Source organism: Calidris pugnax, unplaced genomic scaffold, assembly GCF_001431845.1.
Source record: "Calidris pugnax isolate Ruff unplaced genomic scaffold, ASM143184v1 scaffold219, whole genome shotgun sequence".
NCBI classification, from domain to species: domain Eukaryota; kingdom Metazoa; phylum Chordata; class Aves; order Charadriiformes; family Scolopacidae; genus Calidris; species Calidris pugnax.
Genome location: NW_015094507.1, coordinates 16,536,828 through 16,564,433, shown reverse-complemented (window position 1 = coordinate 16,564,433; position 27,606 = coordinate 16,536,828). Strand labels below are relative to the sequence as shown.

Below are 27,606 nucleotides of genomic sequence, written 5' to 3'. Positions count from 1 at the left end.
TTCGCTTGCATTAACTTAAACACAACAGAAATACCTCATGCAGACACATTTAGCTCTAGAAAAGTGCAGTCAGCTGTAAGAATTACATAGATTAAGTGTTAATTGGTTTTAATCACAAGTATCACATGGATTTGAAGTTCTGTATGTAATGCATTTAAGTTTTTTGTTCTACTGATATTTGATTAGATTAAAAAATGGAGGCTCAAGCACAGCAAAGGCCAGGGCAAGCTAATTGCCTAGACAGGAATTTTTCAACTTAGAGTCCATTTTCACCAAATAAGGTACTGTAATAAAAGACTGCATATATCATTTTGTGCTATAAGACTCTTAGTGTGAAGATCATACAGGAAGCAATCCTTTACCAATAAAAGTAAGTTCTTATAGAAGATTGAATCCTTTACTGATAAAATTAAGTTTGTACTAAAATCATAGAATCATAGAATGGTTTGGGTTGGAAGGGACCTTAAAGATCATCTAGTTCCAACCCCCTGCCCTGGGCAGGGACACCTCCCACCAGACCAGGTTGCTCCAAGCCCCATCCAGCCTGGCCTTGAACCCCTCCAGGGATGGGGCAGCCACAGCTTCTCTGGGCAACCTGTTCCAGTGCCTCACCACCCTCACAGGAAAGAATTTCTTCCTAAAATCTAATCTACATATCCCCTTCTTTTAGTTTAAAATATCATGTTCTTCTTTAGAGAGACATTATGAAAAAAATTATTGGGATAATTTCTAGTTCTGCCCTAGAGCAACTGGAGCAAGAAGTATTTTTAGCAGTCTGATCATTATTCCGGCATCTTAACCAATTGACCCGTTCACCTGGTCTGCGATACCTGGTATGATGATCTCAGGGACATCCAGAATGTTGCCAAATGAAGCAGTTTTACGATGGCCTCGTTTAGGCTTGGAATAGGCTGAAAAAATACACATATACAATACACATGCAAAACACTAAAATGGCAATAGCAAAATTATTAAATTCCTAATATTGCATTTTTCATAAACTTGGTTAAACTAGAGTTCATGCAAAAATGTGTCATGCAGAATAAACTGCATTGCCTTCCACTCATGCTTACACATAGTAAAGCAACTGTTAAAAAGCAAAAAATGCAGGACTAGCCGTCATTACAACACCGTGTAATTAGTTATCGTTAGCAACACAAAAGTCAAACACAGAAAGCAGCATGGCAACAAGGAAGGGAAAACCAAATGTAATTATCCAAAGAGAGAACAAATGAAATTATTTCAGATCACCTGTATATTCAGAATAAATTCTTGGTTGCCTGAACTTATATTATATTTTTCTCTTTAGTGTTGGGTACAAACTATTTTATAAATGAGGTTAATACTTGGGTACTTCTGTTTCTTTAAATCACATCCCTTTAAAGGAAATCTCATCAGCCTCTGAAAAAATGCTTACTCTTACTGCATTTGACAATCATTCCTGCCTTCCAATCTTTTGCCTTATTAGTGAAGTTTTTTTCTTTTGCAAACTGGATACCACTACCAACCTTTTCATTTTTGAATGGTGTTCAAGAAATATTATATATTTAAAAATAAGTCTAATCATACATGTTTTATTTTTATTTTACTACTTGTGTAGTTTAAGATAAATAGGTGCCATTTAGAGAAAAGTCTGAATATATCTCCCAAAGGTAAAACACTGCAGCTTATCCAGCTCAAACTTAGTAATAAACAGCGATGTGCATTATGTGATTGACTCTTACACTTAATCTAGTGATAGATGGAACAAGATTAAATAATTCTTGACCTGACTTACTCTTAACAACAGCCTAATTCTCACCCAGCCACACAATTTTTATCAGGTTCACAGTGTATTACTTCTGCCACACAGTTTACATGATTAAAAAACAAAGCAAAACCAATACAGTGCTGTTTTCAGCAATTTTTGAAAAAGTTAGTCAGATGGGTTTGACCTAATTGTTGTCCACACTGCCTGATTTCTTAAAAAAAAACCCAAAAGAACTAGTATGTTCAATATATACTTTTTTTTTCCTAAGAAAAAGAAATCCTAAAGCCATAACAACAACAAAAATCTTAGAATATTCTGAAATAATAATTATTATTTAGAGCAATGTACTTGAGGAAGACAAACCAGGAAAAATAAAAACTCACACAAAGGAGGGCCAGGTAATCTCCACTCATGTCAAAAACTTACATTGACTTTAGGGTGTCAGTGACCAAAGTGAGTCCTGACATATTTTAAAATAAAACCAGCATGTTATTACTATCAGGTAAGTACACAGCTGCCTTCTGTGTTAGGAAACCTTTAGAGATATTCAGGGTGAGATGTGCTACACAATCATCCAGTCAAAGACTGACAATACAAAAGACAAATCTGGGAATAAGGCTTTAAAATAAGAACATAAAAGTAAAAAGTGTTTATGGCAAGATAAATATTATTACATGAGTAACTTCAGCATTTAGTAAAACAAGATCCTGGAATAACCATAATACAATGAAGAACAAAAATGACATAGTCATGGTGCACAAGAAAGCCAGAATATGATGAACATTTCCTTATGAATTACAGCTACTCCATTACCCTCATTTTGAGATTGGTAGAAAAATACTAGAACAGCTAAATAACCCTGGACTACACATAGTAATTTTATCTGATTATTTAAATCTGTATTTATATAACATAACAAATCCTGAAGTTTGCTTAAATTAACAAACAATATCTTTGGTGAAGAAAAGAGACAAGAAAGTGTTTGCCAAGTGTATACATTTTTATTAATTCGCTCTTCTGGGAAGAATAAAGATTGCTTTCACGATAAAATTATGTATTTATACTTACACATAAATTCCAATTCACTCACGGATGTATTGTTTAGATGCAACAGTTTATAGCTACCCGAATCAAACCTGGCAAAACACCTGTAGCTTTTTAATATTGTTTTTTAAACAAAAGTTATAAATCTGTTAATCTGATGACTAAAATCTACCTATGTTTCTCTTTTTCAAGTCTGTCAAAGAGGATTTTAAAACATGCTGAACTTAAAACCCATCTCTTACTTTCAAGATACTATAGGAATAACCTTGAAGGCAATGTTATTTTGGAAAGAATGCTAGCAGAGATGGAATAACATTACTTCAGATGCAAAGGAGAAAGTTGTGCATTTGGAATAGGGCTGATATTTAGAAGTCTTACAATGATTTTTTTAAAAAAGGTAAAAGTATAATTCAACAAAAGTAATCTCTTCCGCAACTTTAAAAGTACCCAATTAAAATACTCAATCTTATTGAGTGTACAATTGGGAAGGAAGCCATTTTCCCCCACAATTAATAAAGGACAATACAGACTATGTGAAAAGATAAAGTATTTTCACACGGCTAATGGTATTAACCTTTTGTAAGACTATGCATGTTTTACACCTTCCTTCCTTCCAATTCCTTAGTCTATCCCCAAAACATCCTTTAATTTTACCTGTGATGGAAGCTATTCTTGCTTCTATTTCAGACATGTCAGCACTCATCCTTTTGGCTTCTCCTGAAACAAGGGCTGACTGTGGCCGCGCGCGAACGTCTGACAGGCTCTCCACACTGCTCCCACGAGAGGGGGGTAAACTCAAACGGCCAGGATCACCCTGTTTCAAAAGTCACATTTTTAAAAGAAAAGAATTCTGCACAAGCCCCTCCACATTATGCACCATATGTGGGTTAAAATTTATTTCTATAATATTTCTATTAAATATATATAATGTCTATAATATTTCTATTCATAATGTCTATATTTCTATTAAAAGTGACAAGATTTAAAATTTATAATTCAATAAATGGTAATAATTTAGCTATTATTCTCATATAAGAACCAAATATCTGCAACTTCCGAAAGAATCTAACTTTACACGGATAAAAATTGAGTGGAATTAGGCAAATATTGTGACAAGAGAATCTTTTGTGTTTCTTCATCCTACCTGAAATAAAACGTAGTATTTTCAATATTCAAGTAAATGTTAATCCTTATATGTCATGCTAGTATTTTGGTTCTAAATTAAGGCAGCAATTTTCAAATGTAAGGGTTTTTTAACCTGATGAATCCCTTTAAATAAAGTGAACTATTGTTTAATTTCATTGGACATCTTACACTTTACCTTTTTGGAATCAATATTTTTCCATCCCCTTTCACGTTCTTTTCCTATAACTAACTGGATTCAAATTTACTATTTTTCAAAGAAGTTTCGTAGCATTCATAACACTTTTGTCCACCTTTGTGCATTTCATTACCAGTGTTCAAAATTGCACGTGTTGCCTTACCGGCTGCTTGGCTGTGTTTTTCATTTGCTGTGCCAATTTTGACTCTAAACGTTTAATAGTGTCATTGGTAGAAGCTCCTTGGAAGTCACTTGGTTCCATGTTAGCATCACTCTTGTTACTTGTGTTTGTAGAAGTGATGTCCATGAATGAACCTAGAAATCAGTAACAAGGAAAAATATTTCACAATTTCCATTAAAAATACTGAAGGGCATCTCTTCACTTGAGCATCCTGAGAAGCCTAACTTTGCTTTGAAGCAACACTTTAAAAAACTTTTAATAAAAGGCAAGTTGCAAGATTGCAACAGATCTGTTCACGTAAAATGTAAAAGGACTGAAAGAGAGAAACTGACTTAGGACTATATTGACAATCTTTAGCTTGCCCTGAAATTATTGGGTATACGTTATATTAATAACACAATCAGCAACCTCATTCACAATTAATGACAAAGTCCATTGTTGACCATTAAGGAGCACAAATCCCTGAAAAATAACATACAATATATATTCATGGTTTAAAGCGATACATCATATCTTAAAATCACGTGCTGAGGAGTGGAGAACAGCTAGTAAAGTCAGCACAGTGCTACAGCTGAGAAGATTTTGTATATACGGGTCACCAAGGAAACTTTATCCAAAATAGCAGCAATTTGTTTGGAGACAGAAAACAAACTAACCAAGCAGTGGAAGGCGAAGACATCCAAGATGAAAAACAACTGAGGTGGGAAAACTGTACTCTAAAAAATGAGAAGACCAAATGATCTTTATATTCTGTTATTAAAAGGATTTCTCTCAGGGCAAGACTACCTGAAAGTCTAGCCCACATCTTGGTCCGTTCACCTTTCCAGTGATTTCCTTGCACTTAGTTCAAATTACAGTATTTTCTGCTTCTTAACATAGAACTACTGCAAGTTTAAATTGTGGAGATCATAACTGAAAGCAGGTACAACTTTCAGGAATAGTAAAAATTTAAAAATGCCAACTCCTAAACATTACATATGAGTGAAAGTGTCAGTTGCTAGCAATCTTCATGGGGAAAAAAGAAAGAAACCTTAAACCTGGACATTCAAAGAGAGCTTTCATTATATGCTTTTTGTCCCCTAAAGGTACACTTCAGCAAAACCATTTGTCTGAGAACACTAAATATGATGTGGTATGAGGACTTAACAAAAAATAGATTCTTGCCATTACTTAAAATTTTGGAAAGGTTACTTTTCCCAATTTGAGTTCAAAATCAATATGAGAATGTGCTTTATAATCCATCTACATTGTTTCACGTTGCTGTTCTTTTCTCTTATATATATAAGCGTACCTGTACTAGTGGCAGAGTTGCTTTGGCCTTCATCTGAATACTGGCAAGGATACTGCAGAGGTTCATCAGCTCCTGGAAAGTACTGTGAAAAGACAGCAATGGTTTGATAAAACAAGTAATTAACAATTTTAAAAAAATATTTAAATAGTAACTCATAAAATAATTTATATTTATAAATTTGTAAAAATGTAATTATATATAGTGCTTATAATAATTTATTTAGAAGATAAAGAAATGCAATTACTTTTAGCAATACGTTAAAATCCACCTATGACTATTTTTACTAATTTCCCCCAAATCTGTTATGAGTTAGTGTACCTCTCCTGCAAGGAGAGGAATTATTTGCCTCCTCTACTGTAATAATTTGATAAATTTTATTAAAAAAAGATGGAAGGAGAGAGTAAACATGCAAGCCCAGCTTTAGAGTGTGATAAAAGGAATACCTTTTATAGTTCAATTTCCTCACTTAATAGCCTAAAAAATGGTTAAGGTACTAAAATAAGATTTCATACCCGCATCAAGTGTGTCATTATTTTAACAATTTCCTCCATGGATGGTCGTTGTGAGGGATCCTTGGACCAACAACGGGTCATTAAACTCTCAATTGGTTTAGGTAAGTTTTTGATCAGTGGTGGCCGAGTACCTATAATTGAAATTAGAAAAAAAACCCTTAATTTGTTAAACAGACTGTAAGATGACTGACAGCGACGAACTCCTTCCGGTATTTTGCTAAGTAAATACAGGAAAATGTATAGTTAATTGTAGTTTGAAAGAACTAGTCTGTACTTAATTTTGTCTCTTACAAACAAAAAACTGACAGAAAAAGTTCCTTTGCACTACGTACAAGTTATAATTACATGTAAACAAGTAGAAAGAAAATTAAACTTTTCCTTTGGTAATGGTTTGAATAAATTTGACCAAAGCCAACACGCTACAATGGCTAATGAGTATGTTACCACTTCCTGAAGAATAAAGCTCTCGACCAAACTAGTAACAGCCTTTGGTTCCTAATGCTGTACTCACAGGGGGGGGAAAAACCAAAAGAAAAAAAAGAGAGGAAAAAAGTAATTTTGAGGGCTGATTATGCTCTTAACTTCCTGAAAAATTATTAAGCATTGGAAGCACCAATTTCAGGTGACTTTTCTCATGGCCCATAGACAGCAGTTGAAATAAAATACTTTATTAAAACTGTGTAACTATTCAGCTGTTTTTTGGATCAAGTTTATACCCTTTTAACTATTTCAACAAGAACAGTTAATGGACATCCATTTGTGTTTAATACATGAGAGGTTGTGACATTTTGCACAGAAAGCAGCAAGTATTTAAATAAAGGATTAACCACAACAGGTGATACATGAAGAGTGCCCTGGTGGTTTCAAGGGAGATGACGTGCACTAACACTGCTTCCTAAGAAGGAAAAGAGGAAAAAAAAAAAGAAAAGAGAAAAGAGAAAGAAAAAAAGAGAGAAGTTTTTAAAGCAAAGTAGGGATAAAGAAGGAATGTCTCTTTCCCTAAAGAATACTCCCACACCTTACCAAGGCTTTCTGATTTATGACTAATACATTTACGCTTACTTTTACTTTGCTTTTATGCAAGGCACTCATGGCTTCTAATCTCCATGACTCGTGTCTTTGAAAAAATGAAACGGAGAATTTCTTTTGTTGTTCAAAATTGGCATTTGCGAACATCCATCTTTGTGCATTATTATGACTATAATGCTCATCCATCCTATCACTGTCTGCCCCTTTCTCTTCTTCATTAAAGAGGATGCCTGTGCTCACCTGAAGCTTCTATCATTTAGCAACGACGCTCAGGCCATGTACCTGCCTTCATTGCTTCTTTGTTAATTATGTCTTCCAAACAAGTTCATGTTTTCTTTGATGATGTCTTTCACAAATGGCAGAAACTCTTTGCAGACATTCACTGAACTACTTCACTATCATTACTTTACTCTTCTTAAAGCTCTGCTTTGCCATAGTACCTAAAAACACACTCTTAAAAAAGTTACACCTCTGGCATGAAGATACTACAGGCTATTATTCTGACCAGTGTTGTACCACTGATTTCTTCTGTCCATTTGAATCCAGCCATTGTCTCCTGTTTATATTCTAAGCTCCTGAGAATCTGTTCTGCATAGTACCTAGCACAGCAGAATCCTGCAGGTACCTAGATATAAAGGTAATACAATTCAAACAGCAGAACAAAAAAAACCCCAAACCAAACAGATGAAAACCGAAGCAATATTTTTAAAGCTTAATGCTCACGCAGGAGTTTGACACTTTCTAGCAATTCTGAAGACAGATCAAGTTACTTAAATTCACACATTTACTGTAGTTGCGCAATTAATAAAAATAAATAAATAAATAGATACAGCTTGGCTAATAAAATCATCATTCCTGCAGACAGAGGGGTTGTGGGGTTTTTTGTAGCACATGATGCAGATTGCTTTTTAAAGGGGTGTCATAACAAAAAGAACATGGCTCTTTCCCCTTGTTTGTTCATACACTAGTTACACCTAGTGCCAAACGCAAGCACTGGAGCAGCCAAACAACACACACCCCACACTGACCCCAAAATGGCAGTGTCTAACTATTAAATGCATAAAGTATAAAACGGAAAAGCTAGTAGCTTAAAACTGTACAGTTAAGAATGCTTAGCAAAAATAAAGGTCAAATACACAACTGCAAACGCAATAAAGTAATCTCAACTCACCATTGTGAACTGCCCACATTATGCGGAAAGCCGGACCACCGATCTCATCAAAAGGTTTCCTACGGGTGATTACCTCCCAGAGAATAATACCCCAACTGAAAACGTCACATTTTTCACTGTAATTGCTACCTGGAAGAAAGCCATCAATGTAATTTATCTCTTTTCTATGTAACACATTAAAAAGAAGTACAGTTTGAGCTGATAAATAGCTCTATATGCTTCCTTTCACTTCACATTTGTTTTGCTGAGAAAAAACAGTTTTCTAAAGCTGGCTGATTCACGTTAACTTAAGTCTGAAATCATTTGACAGTAGGATTGTTAAGGATGCCCCTCTCTGGAAATCAATCCTTTTCACTTGGAGTCATCCTGAAATGATAAAATAGGTCAGTTTCCTTATATTATATAAAACTCTATTTATTAAGTTTCAGAGATCTCTTGCATTCAGGATTTAACTGACTATGCTTGCTTCCTCTAAATATTCTTCTTCAACTCGCTTCTTCCATGTTAGTCACAATATGCCAGCTGACAACATCTGTCATATCCACTGCTCTCTATTAATTACAGGTCTTTAGCAGAACTAGCAAGTTACCCCATGAATAAATCAGCAGACTCCTCAATTCCTCGCCATCTTATTTCCTCCCTATTTATTATTCTTCTCCTTTTTGTCATGTCATTACTTAATTAACGTTCTTGGACAATAAAGTCAATATTTTTAAGATGCCTTTTAAAGGTAAAGAAGTCACGTAGGTGATACAGAATAATGAATGAAAATGGCATCTCCAAAACTTAAAGTGGTTGAGTCACCATCCCTGGGGGTATTTAAAAGATGTGGATGTGGCTCTTAGGGACACGGTTTAGTGGTGGACTTGGCAGTGCTGGGTTAATGGCTGGACTTGATCTTAAAGGTCTTTTCCAACCGAAATGATTTTATGATTCTTTACACCTGTATCGAAGTAGCTGAATGAGTTCAAAAATTACTGAAGGGGAATAGCAAAATCAGCTTTACCAGTCAGCTTTTTTTCAAAGGTGCTGGGATAAAAAAAAAAAAAAAAAGGTATCTGTTAACAAAGGCAGATGTTTGCAAAGGGAAGCAAAACAGTCCCTCTTGTCTATGCAGCCACAGCACTTCTGTGAAACACAGCTCAGGACAGGGAAGTAGTGTTATTTTCCTGTTTGAGCAAGGAAATTCTGTTTTGTGGCTGAAAAGCCTTAGACTAATGCCGAAAACCAAGTCCAAAAGAAGTGAGAGAGTATTCTGTAGTTTCATTGTGTAACAGATCAAGACAGAGTAACAGATGGACACAATCATTCCTCGATCCTTCCAATTATCCCGAAGAAATTTTAAAATACTTCCTTCTAAAGGAAGTTCTGAGGTTAGAGCATTTGGTCTCTTTCACTTTATCCTGATCTAAATAATACTGTTTTCAGTTAGATTGTTTGATCTGTACAAGGCTTTAGGAACCCAAATATTTCATATAGGTGTAAAATCTTAATTTAGAACAATTACTTTAATGAGCACTCTGCCATTTGCAAGAGATACTTCTTGTGCCTTTTTTTTCTAATCTAAAAATGCTAGTGCTAGAACAGTACTAAAATAATATTAGCATTTGCTCTATCGTTGAATTCTGATGCAGTAGCATAAGCAAACAAATTTTTAAAAAGTTTGACATTTGACATGATAATTTTAGCAGTTTAATGACTGTTTCAAGAGTAACTTGATAGGCTGCATCATAGAAGCTACAAGATTCCTTTCTTTCCTTGATAGCTGTATGAAGACTTGTGTCACTGTAAGTAAAAGCTTTCAGATAAAAGTACATAAACCCAATGTAAACTGAAGGTTTTTGCTGCTGTCCAACAATACATTTGCAATACAAGATCCCTACTATAATATACTTATTTCAAAATCTGGTTTCGATTAAGATTTTTCACTCAAAAAAAATCCAGCTTTAACACAGATTGCCTTACTGATTAATTCTAAAAGAAAAAATAATCTCTTATTTATAAAATTTAATTTAATATTAAGCAAATGTTAAGAAAAGTAGCATTCCTAGCTACAGTTAGAGAATGTTAAGAAAATGTTAAGAAAATGTTAAGAAATGTTAAGAAAAGTAGCATTCCTAGCTACAGTTAGAGAAATAGAGTAGGTGCCTCAATATAAAATGACAGAATGGAAAATTTTTAGGCAGTAGAATGAAACAGATCACCTTTGGGTGGCTCCTCTGAGCAACACGTGTGAGAAGAGGGTACTTTCAAAACAAAACCCCCAAAGATGGTGTTTGGGAGGAAACACCTAAAAATGTATATGGATATACATAATTTGCTGCTTCTCTCTGGAATAACGACAGTAAAAGGAAAGAGGCCACTTGGATCCAGGATCTGGGAAAACACTGCTGCCAAATATATGAAAATCAGGATGCTTGGCTCCTAAAGCAGGAAGATGACTTCCCCAGACCACCCTGCTAATCACAATGATAATTTAGGGTACTGACTGGCTAAAAGGTGTTTAATTTGCAACCTAATATTGAATGGATTATTTCTGATAATCATGCAGCAATATTACCTATCTAATCATCAAGTGTAATCAGTCTTCCCCAGCTACACTCCAAGAAATAGCTTGTTTTCCTACTTAACTAAATTAACTGTTAATGATAAATTCCTCAGTAGGTAGGAAGAAGGAAGTAGATCAAATCTCTAGATTACACAAAAAGCAGAAGAAGACGGAGTTACAAGAAAGTGGGGGGTTGAAAATGATGGCAATTATGTTCAATTTAGAGACACTAACAGAAATTCTAAAGATAAAAGCTGAACAGAACAGGGAGTGAAAGTAATGACAGTGTATTTAAATGTCAGCAGAGTTTGAAATGACTTAAGAATCTTGGAAACAGCACAATCCTCGGGAAATAGCCCTCTGGCTATGTTATACTTGCTTATAAAATAAAAAACAGGAGCTGTCTAACAGTACTTGCTTAGCAATGACACAAACAAAGGGTTCCACATCTTCATGTCATTACCTAATACTAACATGACAGAGTTAATTCAGTGCTGCTCTTTGAAGCTCTGCACATTTATTTGACAATTTGGAATCATCCAGATTTTTAAAGAAATGTCAAGACTTTCAGCTGTTACCTCAAACTTTAGTACCCTGACTGAAATAAAGTAAGATTACATGATGCTCTTCTTCCTGTATCAAATTCATTCACAGTTGCATCCCTACAAAGAACATGTAATATTGACACTGTAAATTATTGTTACCTTCAAAAACTTCAGGTGCCATCCAAGCAGCACTTCCCTTATTGTTGGTCATGTGTGTTTGAATATCACAAGCTGTACCAAAATCACAGATTTTTAGAACTGTCCCCCCAGCCACCAAGAGCAAACTGCCAAAGAAAAAAAAAAATTAAAATTTTAGCATGAAATAGCTTCGTAATAATCCACTGATATTTTTAATCCCCAAAACTATCATTCTAATACAGTTGAATATCTAAGGCTTTGCTTCTCAGTGCTTTAGCTTTATAATTTGAGAAATAGGTAGGGTCACTTGTGCCTATTCTGAACATATGAAATATTTTAAAATAATCAAATATATATTGTAATTTATTAATATTTCTACACTTCTACATTTCCTACTTACCCATCATAAAACACTAGACATATATTGACAAAATTAGCCTTTCAGATGCCAGAGGCTGAAAAACAACAAGTGCTGTACCAATTTTACCAGAAGACGAACGATCAAGACTCCCATTAATGTCAGTCAAAGTAGCTATTTATTTAAATGAAAGCACTTCAAGTTATATGTTAACAGCTCTCTAAATCAAAACTGGGGATACAAGAAAGAATTACAGATTTAAAGCATGGCTTCACATAATAATTTTATCTTGGAATAGCTGCAGGCAACCACCAAAAGGAGGTGATCCTGCTGATCCCCAAATTTCTACTTTGACCTAATCCGTGGAGCCAGATCTGAGGCTGCAAAATGAGTCGGATCAACAAAGTGACTGGGCAGAAAACTATTCATTTTTGTTTCAGTGGAAAGTGATGGGAGACTCTGGCAGGGGTAGTGGAATAGGCAGAAGGAGGGGATAGAGGAGGATGGCCATGTGGGGAATAAGCTCCAATATATCAGATTAACGATGTTAAAACCAAGCAACCGAACAACCCCTCCCCACAGAACATTCTCTTATTGAACACCACGACCCATTCTAAAATTGGGCCATTTAAAATGCTTCTGATTAGAAGCCCTATCTCTATCAAAACCCTATGCCACAATGCAGGGCAGGAGCAGGACGTTCTTCCAGTTAAACAGAAAGTAGCTGAGTACAGCTAATTTCCTCTAATTACCATGCACCATCATTCTGTAACTGAAGCTTCAAATCAATTAAAGGTATTTCTTTCAAATGCAATGCTGTTATTATAAATGATCTTAAATTCCAATTGTAAGAAAATACGAAATATGAGCCGTAAACCTACTTTGGTGGTTTCAGGTCTCTGTGGATTAGAGCCTTTGGTTTCATACTGTGGAGATAGGCCACTCCTTGGGAGCACTGTAAACACCAGCTCATGGCGTGTGCAGCAGTATAATGAGGCAGAGGTTCAGCACCGTGCAGCACTGCAAAACAAAGGCACAAACTAAAAAGAACTTTATTGCATATTACAACAGATACAATGGAGTTAAAAACATACCAGTCAGAAAGCTCTATGAAATCCCAGTAACTATCAAGGCCTCATCACTGCAGCTGAAAATATCCTTCAGCAGACCATTAAAATAATGCAAATGTCAAAATATTTTCCATTTTTATTATGTTTTTCATAACTTTTGATGTTAAAATTCAGTATGAAGGGTCTTGCTTGTTCCCAGCTACCCCTAGTAAAGTCTATGTTAAACAAATGCTCAAGGAATTTATAAATTAAGGAAGAATCTTTTCCGATATTCCACTGGAAAACCTTAAATGACTTCTATAAAATATAACAAGCTGATATGAAGAAACAAACCAGTGAACTGAAAAAGTGGCTTTTAAAAGTCCACTCCTTTATCATTAAAATTGTTTGAAGAATTTCAAAGAACCACAGAATGGGTTGAGGTTGGAAGGGACCTCTGGAGGTCCACCAAGCATGGTCAAGCAGGCCACCTACAGCCAGTTAGTTGTCCACGACTTCTAAGTTGTCCAGGTGGCTTCTAAGAAACTCCAAGGATAGAGATGTATGTTTGAAACAAATTTGTATTTTAGATCCTGTTTGTCCTAACAATAGCACCTCAGCTCCAGGAAGACACTATGTTGAAATGATACTCACCATTGTACAGAGAACCTCCTTCAGCATACTCCATAACAAGACACACCTTTGGGGAGGAGGGGACAAAAAATAGGCATGTTTTAAATGTAGGGGCAGAAAACAGCTTTTTTAAACTTAAAGGGAAGTTCTTTGAGAGGGACTGCAAAGTCTCCATACCTAAGCTAATGGAAAATTTATCTATGAGTCAGTTTGAATGATACATGTTTATATATATGAAACAGAAATCAGTTTTATACTTAGTTCCCACTGTGAATTAGGAGAGAACAATGTCTCCCTCTCCCCATCTTCAAAAGCAAATGCTGTCTTCAAACTTCAAGTAATTTGCCTTTACTTTCTTTTTAGTGGCTTACAAAAAATTTTAAATACCATGGCCAAAGAATTTCACTAAGGAAAAAGGGATGCAGCATTATTTTTACCAATTTAATAACCCAAACTAGAATTAGCTGAGGATACATCTGTCCTGTCACAGTCCTTGGTTTTCTGCTTTAAGAATTTGTGGGACTGTTTGCAGCTGTGGCAGAAAGAAAGAAAATCCTGAAAATTGCATATATGAAAATAGGAAATGATTTACAAGCTATGAATCATGTGTTGCTGATGTATTTTCTTTCTCGTATTGCTGATTTGCAATTAATAGGACTGTAGATACGAACGACACTACATATGTAATACACCAGCTGCTCTTCTGACAAACTGAATTATAACTGGGGTTTAGAAACAGCATTTGGGGTTTTCTTGCAAGAATGTATTTCTCATAGCAGAGGAAACAAAAACAAAAAACTGAAAATATCAACCAACCTACATTTTGTTTATTTATGTTTATTATGGCTAAAATATATAAACTATATAGAAAATAAATATTTTTTAATGTCAAATACACATTTTTTGCACTGCTGCTTGCATCACCTTTTGCCATACTGAGAAAGCTGTAACTTACTGGGTTTAGGCAGGCTCCATACAACTTGACAATATTGGGATGGTTTACTCGAGACAGTTGTCGAAGCTGCAATACAAATCACACTTCATTTCAAACAATGGGAAAAAAGGGCTAATGCTTTTTACCATCTATAGTTCATACACCACAACAGCACTTACAGTTTTATATATCTGCATAACCCTAGATGGTGATTTTAGCAATTACAAGACCGCTATCCCTGTCTGCATTTTAATTTATTAATTATGTTTGTGCCTAACTGGAACTGTACTTAGAAGAAATTTTAAGGAAATTGAATTTAAAGAAAGTACTTTTTTCATGGTTTAATAAAATTACTCGAGTAAAAAACACTGTGCAACTATGACCTCTATAGGTTCAGTGTTCTTCCTGGAGCCTCCAACTTTGGAATCCTAATTTTCTGACTTCATAAACAATCTGAATCATGTTGCATTTATTCACAATATAGTAAATTACTGTTCTTTAAAAAAACCCCAAACACCACAACACTATAAAATAAGCCAGTCAGTTTAAAATGAACTTGACGTAATTCCAAGAACGACTGCTTGTACTAACTGATGATCAGACTATTTTGCACCGAATTTTTCTTTACTAGTAGGTAGTAGATGGCAAGGAGAAAGGTATTTTTTTTCTCTTCACACAGACTTTTGGGGCAGCTTAAGCTGTTCATTGTCTAGGGAGCTAATGACATTTTTTTTCTGTACACTTCAGAAGTTCTAAAAAAACAGAACAGAATATCACAACTGATGCTTGCACTGTGTAGGGCTTCCTGAATCCCAGTAATTACTGAAGTATTTCTGGGCTCAGCTTCTCAGATCTCTTCCGAACGCATAAATGGTGAGAGACTGATCAGATCCACTCAAGTATTAAATTAGGCTCAGATTAATAACACTGAAACTTTCCTTGTTAATGAACAACATATAAATATTTACACAGAGAGGCCAATTACAAATATGCTTCCTTTAACCCTTCAGCATGTTACATTTTTAATTCCAAAATAAAGAGGTTTATTTTTCACATATTTTGTGTATCTTGAACATCCTAGATTCTTACCAGCTGAACACTAAGCAGCACGTCATGATGTATCTCATTTAAATTACATGGCTAACTTTTGATTCTAGAAAATGTTATGTATTTTCTTTAGAAGTTTATCAGTACATCTGAACTACTCAAGATGTTTCTGAAGATGTAGGGATGGAACAGAAGGAGCAATTGCTCTTAAATGAGTTATATGCATTAAGAAAATCATATGTAAGATAAAAATAATGAAATTATTAGAACTGCTGAAAAAATAAACAACCCTAAGAAATAATTTCAAGTATGGACCTGCTGGCATTCAGAACCTATGTTGTAGCCCTTGGAAGTGTTAATCGGCTCCAAGATTTTGGTGGGTATTTCAGCTTCACCCTGACTCCACACTGGGACAGGATCCAGGAACTGGTGTTTCCCTGACCTGTGTGACCTCCTCTCTCCCCCTTTGCCATCCAGTTTTTATGGGATGTGAGCTACAGGAGCTGCAATGTGCTCCAACAGCTGTCCTCTTCTGCTGACAAGGGGTTCAGGACCATACTGGGTACCACAGGCCGCATCTACCTTGTAATACAGACATCGCTTTTATTGCACTAAACACACCCATGAATTGAAGAAGACAAGCTCTACCAAATCCCACCTTTTCCAGCAAACTTACTGTACCTCTACAATGAAGGCTTTTCTTTCAGATTCACTTTCAATTTGTTTAATGGCTACATCTTTAGCTCGCCATTTTGCCTTGCAGACCACACCAAAGGCTCCTCTTCCGACAACCTACAACAAGATAGTACGAAACACTTGAGTTAAAACTTGAAATAGTTTCATTTGCTGCGCAGGACCTCACGAGCAGAAAGTAAATTTAACTTAGAAAACTGAAGACACAGAATTCAGCTTTGCAGCAGCAATTTAATATTATGCCACCAAATCATAAGTGGTGCTTAGCTAAGCTTCCTCCAGAGATCATTTACAGAAAAATTGGAAAACACATATATAAAACATTTTATTATTAGCATGCAGTAGCAGTATTTAAAGTAATATTGTATGTATCCTGAGGAACAAAGTGGATGCTTCTAGTGAAATAAACACTTTTTTTTTGGAGGAGAACAAGAAGAGAAGTGAAAGCGAGGGGAGAAGGGAGAGAGTGGAGTGGAAGTATTTACAAATGTGATTATCAGAGCAGTTTATTATGGCAGAATTTAATTTCATTATCTTCCTTAAATGGGTAATGCACACAAAATGAATACTATTCTGGATGGAAAACCACGCTTCCCAAAATTACAAAGCTCTTCACTAGAAAGTCAATAGTTATTTGTGACTTTATTCAAGAAAAAAGGGAAAAAGACTGGGGGGAGAGTAGGGAGGAATATTCAAAATTAAAATATAGAAATGCAGCGTAATTAAAAGACTCACAGAATGTTCCACCACACTATTGCATCCACATTATAGAAAAACAGTACGTTGATTCTTATAGCTAATTCACTCCTAAATGGGATGGTTTCTTAAAAGAAAAGTATTATTTGTAGGAAATCAGTGAATAACCACACGTTCCCCATGCTGAAGCAATACAAACTGCCTGCTGCCCGAGTGCTCAGCCTTTGAGGAAATAACATTTAATAATTTTACCTCCTTTTTTTTGTTTTGTTTGGGTTTTTTTTGTTTGTTTTTTTTTAAGATGGCCCTTAATATAGTAATAATCCAGAACGTTAAATGAAGAGTGCTGATCCAGAGAAGGCAATTTGGTAGCCAGGAAGGTACAAGCACTTATCAAGGCTCCACGTCAAAGCAAACTATCATGTATGGAAACCATGCCTGGGTTAGGTTCCTGCTATGTGCTTTCCTAATAAATAAATAAATAAATAAATAATAGTGAAGCTGATGTCCCCTGAGAAGGGGGTAGATAAGGCTGCAGCTGCAGAGCTCAAAACCTGCTCAACTTTCCCATTGAATATGAGAAAGTCTGCAACCAAGGGCCCAATTTCAAAAGGGGAAAATAGAAATTTAAAAAAATAGTAAGATTTTGCATTAAGAAAGATGAGAAAAGGGAAAGTATACTCAGTATTTTTGTAAGGTTATATATGGATATGAAAGATGGCTGCCAAGGAATGGTGATCAATGGCATTTTCCTCTTTTGGTTTCCTTAATATACAAAAAGAATGATTTTTCTCTTTTACATTACAGCATGCACTTAGCCTTTCGGGATGTTCTGGCTTCTCACTCTCCACAGCAGTGGTTCATAGATTAAGTCCACCACAAGATATCCACAGTACATGCACAGAACATGCCCCATTCTGTCCAGTGTAAAGGGGAATCTGTTGATTGTACCCTCCTCCCCCAGCTACAGCACAGGGCCTTGACTCTTCTCTTCCTATAAAATGCACCAACTATTTTCTTGCAGTCCACAACTGAGACTGGAAACACCAAGCCATATCAACGATACTCAAGCAGCCTACGAAAATAGTACATATAAACAAACTGGAAACAGTGAGTCACCAGAAGACTTAAAAGTCCCAAATAGTTTCCCTTGGTATTTCCCCTTCTCCTTCAGAAAGAGGAGTTTTGAATAAAACTGCCCAATTTTTTGGGGTTGGCAGGCCCCCTACCTTCTTCTACAGGCACAAGTGAGTTGTCCCTTACAACCCTTCCACCCACCTCACCCAGTGTGTGACCAGACCTAAAATTTAAGAAAAATCTCATCAGTCTGTGCGTGTGCCATAAGTCTGCATGTCACAAAAGTCCTGATTTATTGAGCGTGTGGAACTCAGACACCTGAGCAGTTAATGAGAGAAGGATGCCACAGAGCAACTCATCCAGGACAAAACGCACTGGCAGCGGCAATCCAAGGTATCCTGCTCCCCTATGAAGTGGAGGGACCCAAACTGGTCAGGTAACTGGGAACAACTCTTCCTTCCACTTAGGGAAAAGGAAGTGTGCATATAATGATTTCTCCCAGGCAGATACAACTGGCCTTACAGTGAGGGAGACTCCTTTTAGAAGGCTCCTTTTCCCAATGTGGCTTTTCTCACACTCTTTCACAGTTACTGACTACTGCTTGGTTATGATTAATCCGGTGACAGTGAAAAAAACCAGCTATTTGAAAATAGTGCATATACATCAGTTAAAAGACTGGTCTCAGATACATCTGATAAAATTTAATGAAGCAATTAGCCTTTTTTTTTTTTTTTATTAGCCTGAATCATCTACAACAGCTTGTGATGGATCAGGCTTACATTTTTGGCTACTCCTATCTTTCCTTGCTGAACAGACTTGTATATGTCCACATGTACAAATACATTTTATGTATTATGGATATAGTTTTAACATTATGGCTATGTAATATATATTACATATATTTTTATATATTAAATATATTTATTTTTCACAGGTACATAAAAATAAAATTACACATATAACAAAAAAAAGCAAGCTCAAGTATCTCTTGCATTTGATTCCACATGGTCAAATTCAGTAAATAAGACAATATAATCACATACTGTTTCCCTGAAAATAAATACATGACTATTTGTAAGTTTAATACCGAGAATTAGTACAGGTATTTACAGTTCACATACTAGAGAAACCATTATTTTGATATTTCGCCATATTTTTAAGTACCATTTCTATTTGTTGAAGAAACTAAGAAAAATGTGCTGTTTTACACTGTGCCATGAATGTCACAATACTTGGGCTCTAGTCGAAAAGTGTAATAAATTCCAAGAATCAAGGACTTTATAAAGTCCTGCTGATGACTGAAAAAAAAAATTAAATAAAAAAAAAAATCAGTGTCAGGAACCAACAAGAAAAGTTTCCCAGGCAATCTAAATCTAAATTACATAATAGAAAGCTGTGAGAGACCATCAGATTTATAAATTTTATGGTTGGTGGAAAGAGTTTGATAAATGACTATGCAGTCAAGGTTTCGTAACAATTTATCAGTGCTTGGTGCCTGCTTAGGCAGAGGGTTGAACTTGAGAAGAGGACACGAATGCACCGAGTATTTACCTAGGATACAGGGAAAACAGAGAAGAGCTGATCCTCCGTTACAGCAGCTCAGCCTCTTGGACAGCACATGAGAGGAGCAACCGTCCAAGCAATGACGGATCCGATTCAAACTTGAAGTTTACTATATGTGAGAGCCCAGTACGTCCTTCCTACTTAATTCGGGGAAAAAAGTACCTTACTCATCATAAAAACATCCTTGATAATCGATAGAGCGGAATTTGCAGTGAATTCTACTTACATCCCCTTTCCTTCCTTTAAGTTTTTCACTGAACTTATTCTTTAAAAGGGTAAGTCTTAGAATTTGCCAGAACGGTTTAAACACTACGTAGTTTCCTTCAACACCGTGGGCTGGAACTAAGTAACTTAATAGCACAGGAGGGAGGCGCTGCCTGAACTTTAGTTTCTTCACGCTCATTCCTTCTTGTCCCCTGCTGTTGGTGCCACACCATATGTTTGGGCAGTAGTGCATATTCTGAATTATATGAAGCACAGGTAATGGAACTATTGACACAACAAATCAATAAACAGCAGTTGTAGCACTGTGTACGTTTGGAAAATGATCTAAAAATAAACACATTCTTTTGGTAAAAGATTTTGGCTGCCTAAATATCATCTAGGAGAAAAAAGGAAAATATAGGGCAGATGACACAGTTAGAAATAGAACACCAGGGCTTTTTCACGGAATAGAATTAAGTTTGACAAGTATCACTCCGTTAGTACAGTGACACAGGCACATTTTAAACTGGCAGAAATGTTTAAAGAGCTTCAAAGATTGAAAAGTATATACAAATTTATTCCTCTCCCTATAAAATTCAGACCAGTAAAAAGTTAGGTTTTACTGTGCGACAAAGTGACATGGCTAAAGAGAGTGCCATTTGCATGTTTTCCAGAGAATGTATTTAGAGTCTTATTTAAAGAATATGTACCATACAAGAGCCCTGGAACAACCATTACCTCTGCCTCTGTGTACAAATAGCATCCAATGCTGTACATAAACAAAGATACATGATACTGACTTGTAAGTATGTGGACTATACTGACTGGTATGTATGTGGACTAGAAATCATGCAGGAAATAGAGACTGCAGATACGTTAAGCCCTTAAGGATGTATTTTGTCCTAAGGGATGTGACCCGTAATTTTATTCCCCTCACAGTAAAACAATAAAAATGCATCTCTAGATTCAGAGGCACCCTATTCCCCTATCAAATGTCCAAACTTTGGGAGAATTAATTTCAACTTTGCGTTAACTGCACGGGTTTTCTATTAGCTCCAAAATATAAAAATATAAAGTATTCATCCCTACCCATGAAGTTTCTACATTAGCTCGCTCTGCAGGCTGGATACCCAGTGCTTTCCCTCTAAAAAAAACCGTGCTGGATATGTAGGACAGCAATAAAATACAATAGCTCCCAGGTCAGCAGGTGTAGTACTCCTTGGAGAACTGTCTTCATAATTTGCAGTGTCCACATGACACATTTGTTTACGATTTTGGGAAGCAAGACAAGCAATTAAAAACCCCACAACACAAACCCAACAAAACTCGTGCTTCCAAACAGACAGCAGTCTCTGAATGATCTTTAATATTTACGTCCCTTTGGTTATTGGTGTATTTGCAAATGAAAGGTTCACGCAAACTGAACGTTTGGATCTCTCAAGCTTCAGACACAACCCAAGACAGAGGGCGGATGTGGCGGGGGGTGGTGGTGATGGTGGGAAGTTCTACAATGCTTTGTAAAAGCAGAAACACATTTTCCAATTTATTTGTTTCTATTCTTTCTGTCTACCAGCGCTCAAGCACTACCTATAAAGCGTACTAAGGTTTTCAGTTTTTCACACATCTGCCTAAACAACACATGGAAAGCACAGAGATAAAAAAAATAATAAATTAAGTGCCAAAAGAAGCCATGAAAAACACTTTACAGCCCCTACAAAATACATGCCTACATTTAATTTAATTCTGTCATTCATTTAACCAGTCTCAAATGCCAGCTTTGGTTCCTCTGTGTGTGCTATGCTTTATTAAGCAGGTTGGAGCAAACCGGCCCCGTGCTACAAGTGACTGTGGCCAATACCCTGGCACCACTTTTTAAAAGGAGCTGAGATCTGCCAGTTCTTACAGCTACATTCTTTGACTGGATAAGTTTATTTGTATTAGCGCTCAACCCAATTCTAAATGTTGCTTTCCCTTTCTGGGATTCATACAGCCATGAAAAAAACCCCAAACCCCAACCTCCTCGCTCCTGAAAAAACCCGCAAGCAATCCCACTAATTTTATGTAAACTGAGTAATTTAGTTTAGATTTAGTTTCCAAGTTTCAATTTTAAAGTTATGCAAAACACTGGAAGAAAAAAAAAAAAGATTTCTTAATGAAAAAACTCGGTTATTGAGAATCATCTCATATTCTTAATAAATACACATAACTTTTGCTTGACACAAATTAATACTGTTAGTACTTATTTAGGGCATCACCTGTTAGAGCTGCAAAACACTCTACAGCTATTTCTTAGTGACTTGGCTATCTGAATTTAGTTGTGTTTTAAGAAGCCATTCACTTTTCAACTTCTTCAGCATGTCTTTATGGAGAATCACAGTAGCATCATGTATGTTCCTAAAACTATGGGTGTTTCCAGAAATTCTTCCTTTGCTCTAAGCACACAACCAACCCTCTCTGCATTTCGATAGCTCAGTCCTTCTAAGAAACGTGTGCCTCAAGCAAAGATAACAGTTTATCAGGTTATACTTTCATTCCAGGTTTTTACACGCTGACAGCCTTTTACAGCTCCGTCTCAAGAGCTGAACTCATTTTAACTACCAGTAATTTAAAAACATTAACAAACCACTTGTCTGATGTTTTAGTATGAATCAATTCGTACTGCTACAGCAGCCCAGACAGGGGGTTTTAGTTTTAGACCCAAAATGCTGGCTAATGAGGCACTTGGGGTGAAGATGAGTTGGGCTTGCTGGGCTGGCATAGTCTAACATTACTGTCTTTGAAAAACAAATAATCAGTCTGCAGTCAGTAAAATACTGCTAGAATCCACTGGATGGGATAAATAAGGGACACGTGAAGTCTTTTTTTCTTAGGGAATGGCCTTCCTCTCCACTCCCACACCCCAATTTCTGATAGCAATTACACTGTCACTAAGCTGTGACCTAAGCTACTGCATTAGATAGGCCAGTTTATTATCATCTCATAAATATGCATCTTGCTTTCACCACTGGAATAGAAGAGCCTATGAGGTTTCTTTCCCGCACATTCTTTATGAGAGTAAAATATAGGATTATTTTACAGGACACAAACTGATTCATTGGATAAATCTGCATGCGTAGAAGTAAGTGTAAAGTCTTACATTAACAGTTTAACTGGCTTATTAACCATTTTCTAAAACTAACTGCACACTAAGTTTCATCCACATGAAATTGGTGTTATGTAACTTCCACTACAAATTCATACTCCACCTGACACTTCAGCTATTTCCTTATGTAGATGAATGAAGAGAATCTTCCACTGGTATAACTGAACAAAATTAAAATAGTTATTTGAATTAAATCAGAAGTGTATTGAAAGTAAAATCACAGAAATTCTGGCTTATGTTTTCACCATGTACTAATTTTTTGCCTTTGCTTCTGGACACCCAACTTTAAGACCTTTAAGTCTTACTTTCTGAAAAAGATGCATCTACAGTTTCTCAGCCTGACTTCAAACAGATTCCTAACTACCACCCTTGGCTCTTGAAAGCCCAGCCTTTTGTATTCACATCAGATATCCAAGAATATTTTTCAGATCCTAAGTCACACCTGTGACTTGTTCTTGGCCAAACGCCTTCCAATTCTGCAGATTTTCAGAACAGGTATTCTACAACTGGACACAATCCCCCAGGCCAATGATGTTTTATGTACAGAGTTAGTAACAATTCCTTGTTCAGCAGCAGTTTACACAAATCTGCTTTACCTTGTAGTGTAACGAACACCACTGGCTACTGCATCTCATTAACTTTTAAAAAGTTAACTACCATAAAGGGGAGCAAAACCTAGTAGTCACACTGTATTCCTCATTCTCTTGCCTCTAAACTGCTCTGCTCCATAATGGCAAGGAACACATGCAGTTCTCAGCACACTTCTCAGGCAGTTAATGAAATTATTCAACTGTTTCAAAAATGTCTAAGGTAGGCGAACATGCCATAAATTGTAGCTCCATAGTTGCTGGCCCCTTAAGTAGGTTTTCTAAAAATAAATATTTAGAAAGCTTACCTGTTCATCTTAAAGAAAACATTACCCTAAATCCCCTCAGAATTTACTACTGTTGCCCAAACAGACTGTTGAAAATAAATGTCAGTGTATACTATAGCACGGTGTTAAGCAACAGTTAAGCAACAGTTTTTCAAAGAATTTACACTTTCAGACTGTTCAAAAGTAACTTGCAACTACACAAATACGGCAATGGTTTTCAACCTGGCTACACCAGAGAGTGAGTGGGCAGGGCCACAGCACACATGACCAGACACGCATCTTCTGGCTGTGTGACCCAAGGCAAACACACGTCGTGTGATGAAGAGGTCCATGTTTTGGTCATGTATGGGACTGTTATCGAGTTACATGATGGAGGAAGGGCTGTGGGATTTTCAGGAAGGACTGGCAGGGAGCAGGTTGCCAGAACAAGTCAAAACCAAAGTCTGTTCATCGCTTAAGACGGGAAAGCTTCTCTGGGAAGTAGTCTAGATTTAAATATGAAATCTTAAAATAGGGCTGTTCAGATTTTTATTAACATGATTTCAGTTCTATTAAGTTTTAAAATAAATTCTGTACTTTATTGATTCAGTTTCTAATGATTTGTCTATACAACACCTGAAAACTTATGAGGGGACATTCTCACAGCCAAAAATTTCCATGATAAAGTAGGGAACATTTCTGTTAAACCCAAGTTTTACATTGGTTTTCCCTTCTAGTTTTGCAGATGCTCCCACTGTGCCACATCAATTTTGACTCAAACTCATTTGTAAGAGTTATCTCTATATTTTACTTCAATCTAAGCATTTCAAGTAATGAAAAGGCAGCTTGAAGTTGGAGACATGCTTGACTGGTGGGCAGTAACACTACAATACAGTTAATTATAGTCATGCGCATGGTAGCTAAACCAAAATATGGTATATTCTTGATATTACCTAGGAGAGTTCAGCCAAACCTAAATGAAAGTGCACTTATAGATCTTACATTTATTAGCAAGGACTCAGGGCCTGCAAGTATTCCAGAACTTCAATATCTATTAATAAACCAGTGGCAGAGTGGGACTGCTATCTGCTGACAAGACAAGCCTTGATAATACAACAGCAAAGCTATGATTATACAAGCATTCATTTGCGTTTCCAGTGTAGATATGTTGACACTCCATTTTGAAACATCTTGAGTTTGCCAAGCATATTAAAATCTGATCATTTTGAGCCCTTACAGCCATTTAAAAATCCTTGAAAACTTCCCAGCCTGAAGTGAGAGAACAGAAAATCCTCAGTAATGATGTACATTTTGTGACGACTGTAAAGTTGACTATTTGCACTGAAACTGCATCATGAGTAAGAGATCAACACCCACAGCTGAGAAAAGCAAGGTCTAAGTATGGCCTTTAATTCACCTGTTGTACTGTAAAGTAGCTCTTACTTCTTTCTCTGGGTAATGATGTGTTCAGCACTATGGTTTCCCCATTGCCTAAAAGAATTACTGGGAGGGCAGGTGTAACTCAAAATGCCACACTAGCTGTCACCAGATTTTCTCATAAAGAGAACACTTTATCGGAGCTCCCTTGTTTACATCACATGAGTTTTGTCACCTCCAACAGAGATAGCACTTTGAGGATAATGCAAGAATCATACTAAACAAAGCACAAATTACTGCTTAGGCATCTTCTTCACATACATTTTCATACATATAGTCCTGTCTCAGCAGGTGCTAGGCAGGCATGGAGGACACACACAAGCTCCGAACATTAAACCTTAGAATGATAAACTCTAGTTACACCAATTACACATTATGCAGCTCTGCACTTATTACATGTAAAATAGCAACATAATCCTTGCTAACAGCTTTCCCAAGGGTGTCGTTAGGATTAAAGATTTGTACAGCATTTTATTCATTCAAAGTGTTATGTGTAACAGATGCGCTACTCACTTCTGTGAGCCATCACAGGATACATTTTTATGATGGATAAATTCTTATCAACGTTATTTTCTTCTCTGGGTGAGTAAAGCCATTTCTCCCAAAGCATGTGGTTCTACCCCTGTCCATTAGTAGGTGTAGCAAAAATGTCAGCATATTATCCAATGCAAAAATACTGTCAGCTCCCAACCACCATAAACTTTTCTCACTTCAGAACAGCTAAATGCATAAATGGAAGAGGAATGATTAGGATTTAGTCAAAAATCTTCATGATTGCCACATTCATAAAAAGGGGAAGAGGCAATCTTTTGGAAGATATTATCTTCTGAGAACATCTAGTGTCTGCTATGGTGAAAGCTAAAGTTACCACAACAGAAGCTGAACAGAGCAGAAAGTGCCCTGGTGTTCTATGAAAATATTGCAGATTTTATGTTCTGCAAACTTTCCCAGACCACACAAGCCCAGCATAATAATTATGAACAAAGCAGTATCTAGCAAACCACTTTAAAAACGTAAGACACTGGTTGTCATTATCTATCAAAGCTACTACAGAGAATGAAATTCACTTCCACATAAACTTTTTAAGAATAAGAGAGTAATCATTACTGAAAGAGAAATATACTAATCTACAAATAAAGGCACAAAGATTGTTTCAGGAGTCTTGGGTGTCTGTTAGATCTAGACTCTACAATCTGGCCTCATCAAATTCAGTAGGGATCTGCATGAATCAAATTCATTCCTGTAGAGACGCTAGCAGGGGAGGAATTAAAAAAATCCAACAGCAGCAGTATTTTTGTGTGATTCTGAGAGTGAACACTGTGGTATATACATACTACTGAGCCTTTTAGTAAAGCATGTAAGCTATCCTGGATCACACCCATCCTACTTTCACATGAAACAGATGAGAGGTACATACAAAATTCTGTACTTTGTCCATCCCATTCCAGTCTCGAAGAATTTAAGGCAATAATCTTACTATGAAACTTTCTAAAGGAGAAGAAATACTTGCCTCCAACTATGTTATATGATAACTTAATGTCATTTCCTGGGTAACACACACAGGTCACAATTGAAATGTGACCGTGAGTGACAACGATCCGTGAGTGCAACATCACTAGCCTACATTAAGAAAAAAATAACAAAAAAAGATATGTACGTCCTTATTACAGCTAACAGAGCTGTAAATTTAGCAAATAATTAACGCCAGTATGATGATTATACACACAAGGGTTCTGTCGGGTGGCAGAAGGAGAAAACAGGGGCATACAGAAATAGGGAGCCGAAAGAAACATCAGAATTAACAGTTCCCTCTTGCGACAGCATTTGACAACTGTGTCTGCCACCCATACAAAACCGGCTGGCAAAATGGACGGTGAAACTTTCAAACCCTGAAGAACAAGCTCTTATCCCGCTTCAATAAAGCCCCACAGCCGGGTTGGCAGGAGTAAGCTGGCACCTCGGCTCCCGGCCTTTGTTCTCCGCTGCCAACCCCTGCAGCATCCAGAGGAGAAGGGACCCCCCCGGGGCAGGTACACTGGGGAGGCCAGGGGGGCGAGAGGCACCAAGGCAGCCTCCGCGGCCTCTCCCGCCAGCCGGGGGCACGGCGCCGGGGAGGGCAACGCCGGGGAGGGCAACCCCGGGGGCCGGCGCCGCGATGGGGGCCCGGTTGGCCCCTCCGGCCCGCCCGCAGGCCGGCCGCGCCCGGGCAGCCTGAGGGGGGGAAAGCGTGTGTGGAGGCGGCCCGGCGGCGGGGCCCTCGCTCACCTCTTCCACCTCGATCTCTTTGTAGTCGATTTCTTCGAAGTTGAGGACGGGGGGGGTTTCAATCATTTCAGCGGAGGCGGCAGCGGACATCCCTCCTCTTTCACCTGGGGGAGAGGAGGCCGGGG

The 27,606-nt window shown here is 36.9% G+C and overlaps 1 protein-coding gene across 6 annotated transcripts in view; it reads right to left on the bottom strand.

Moving 5' to 3' along the window:
• MAP3K7 (mitogen-activated protein kinase kinase kinase 7) overlaps positions 1–27,600 on the bottom strand; it is a 47,720-nt gene extending 20,120 nt beyond the window's left edge. For 3 of the 6 annotated variants that reach the window (XM_014964620.1, XM_014964615.1, XM_014964616.1), the window contains exons 1-12: positions 27,482–27,600; positions 16,233–16,343; positions 14,526–14,591; positions 13,592–13,637; positions 12,770–12,908; positions 11,552–11,676; positions 8,300–8,428; positions 6,100–6,230; positions 5,588–5,669; positions 4,279–4,430; positions 3,449–3,608; positions 831–911 (exon numbers count right to left, since the gene is read on the bottom strand). In XM_014964620.1, the coding sequence (XP_014820106.1) occupies positions 831–911; positions 3,449–3,608; positions 4,279–4,430; positions 5,588–5,669; positions 6,100–6,230; positions 8,300–8,428; positions 11,552–11,676; positions 12,770–12,908; positions 13,592–13,637; positions 14,526–14,591; positions 16,233–16,343; positions 27,482–27,571 (1,312 nt within the window). In that variant the 5' untranslated portion in view covers positions 27,572–27,600. Of the gene's footprint in view, positions 1–830; positions 912–3,448; positions 3,609–4,278; positions 4,431–5,587; positions 5,670–6,099; positions 6,231–8,299; positions 8,429–11,551; positions 11,677–12,769; positions 12,929–13,591; positions 13,638–14,525; positions 14,592–16,232; positions 16,344–27,481 lie in introns of all 6 variants that reach the window. The other 3 variants (XM_014964617.1, XM_014964618.1, XM_014964619.1) reach the window with 2 other exon arrangements.
• Between the last annotated feature and the right edge of the window lie 6 nt (positions 27,601–27,606).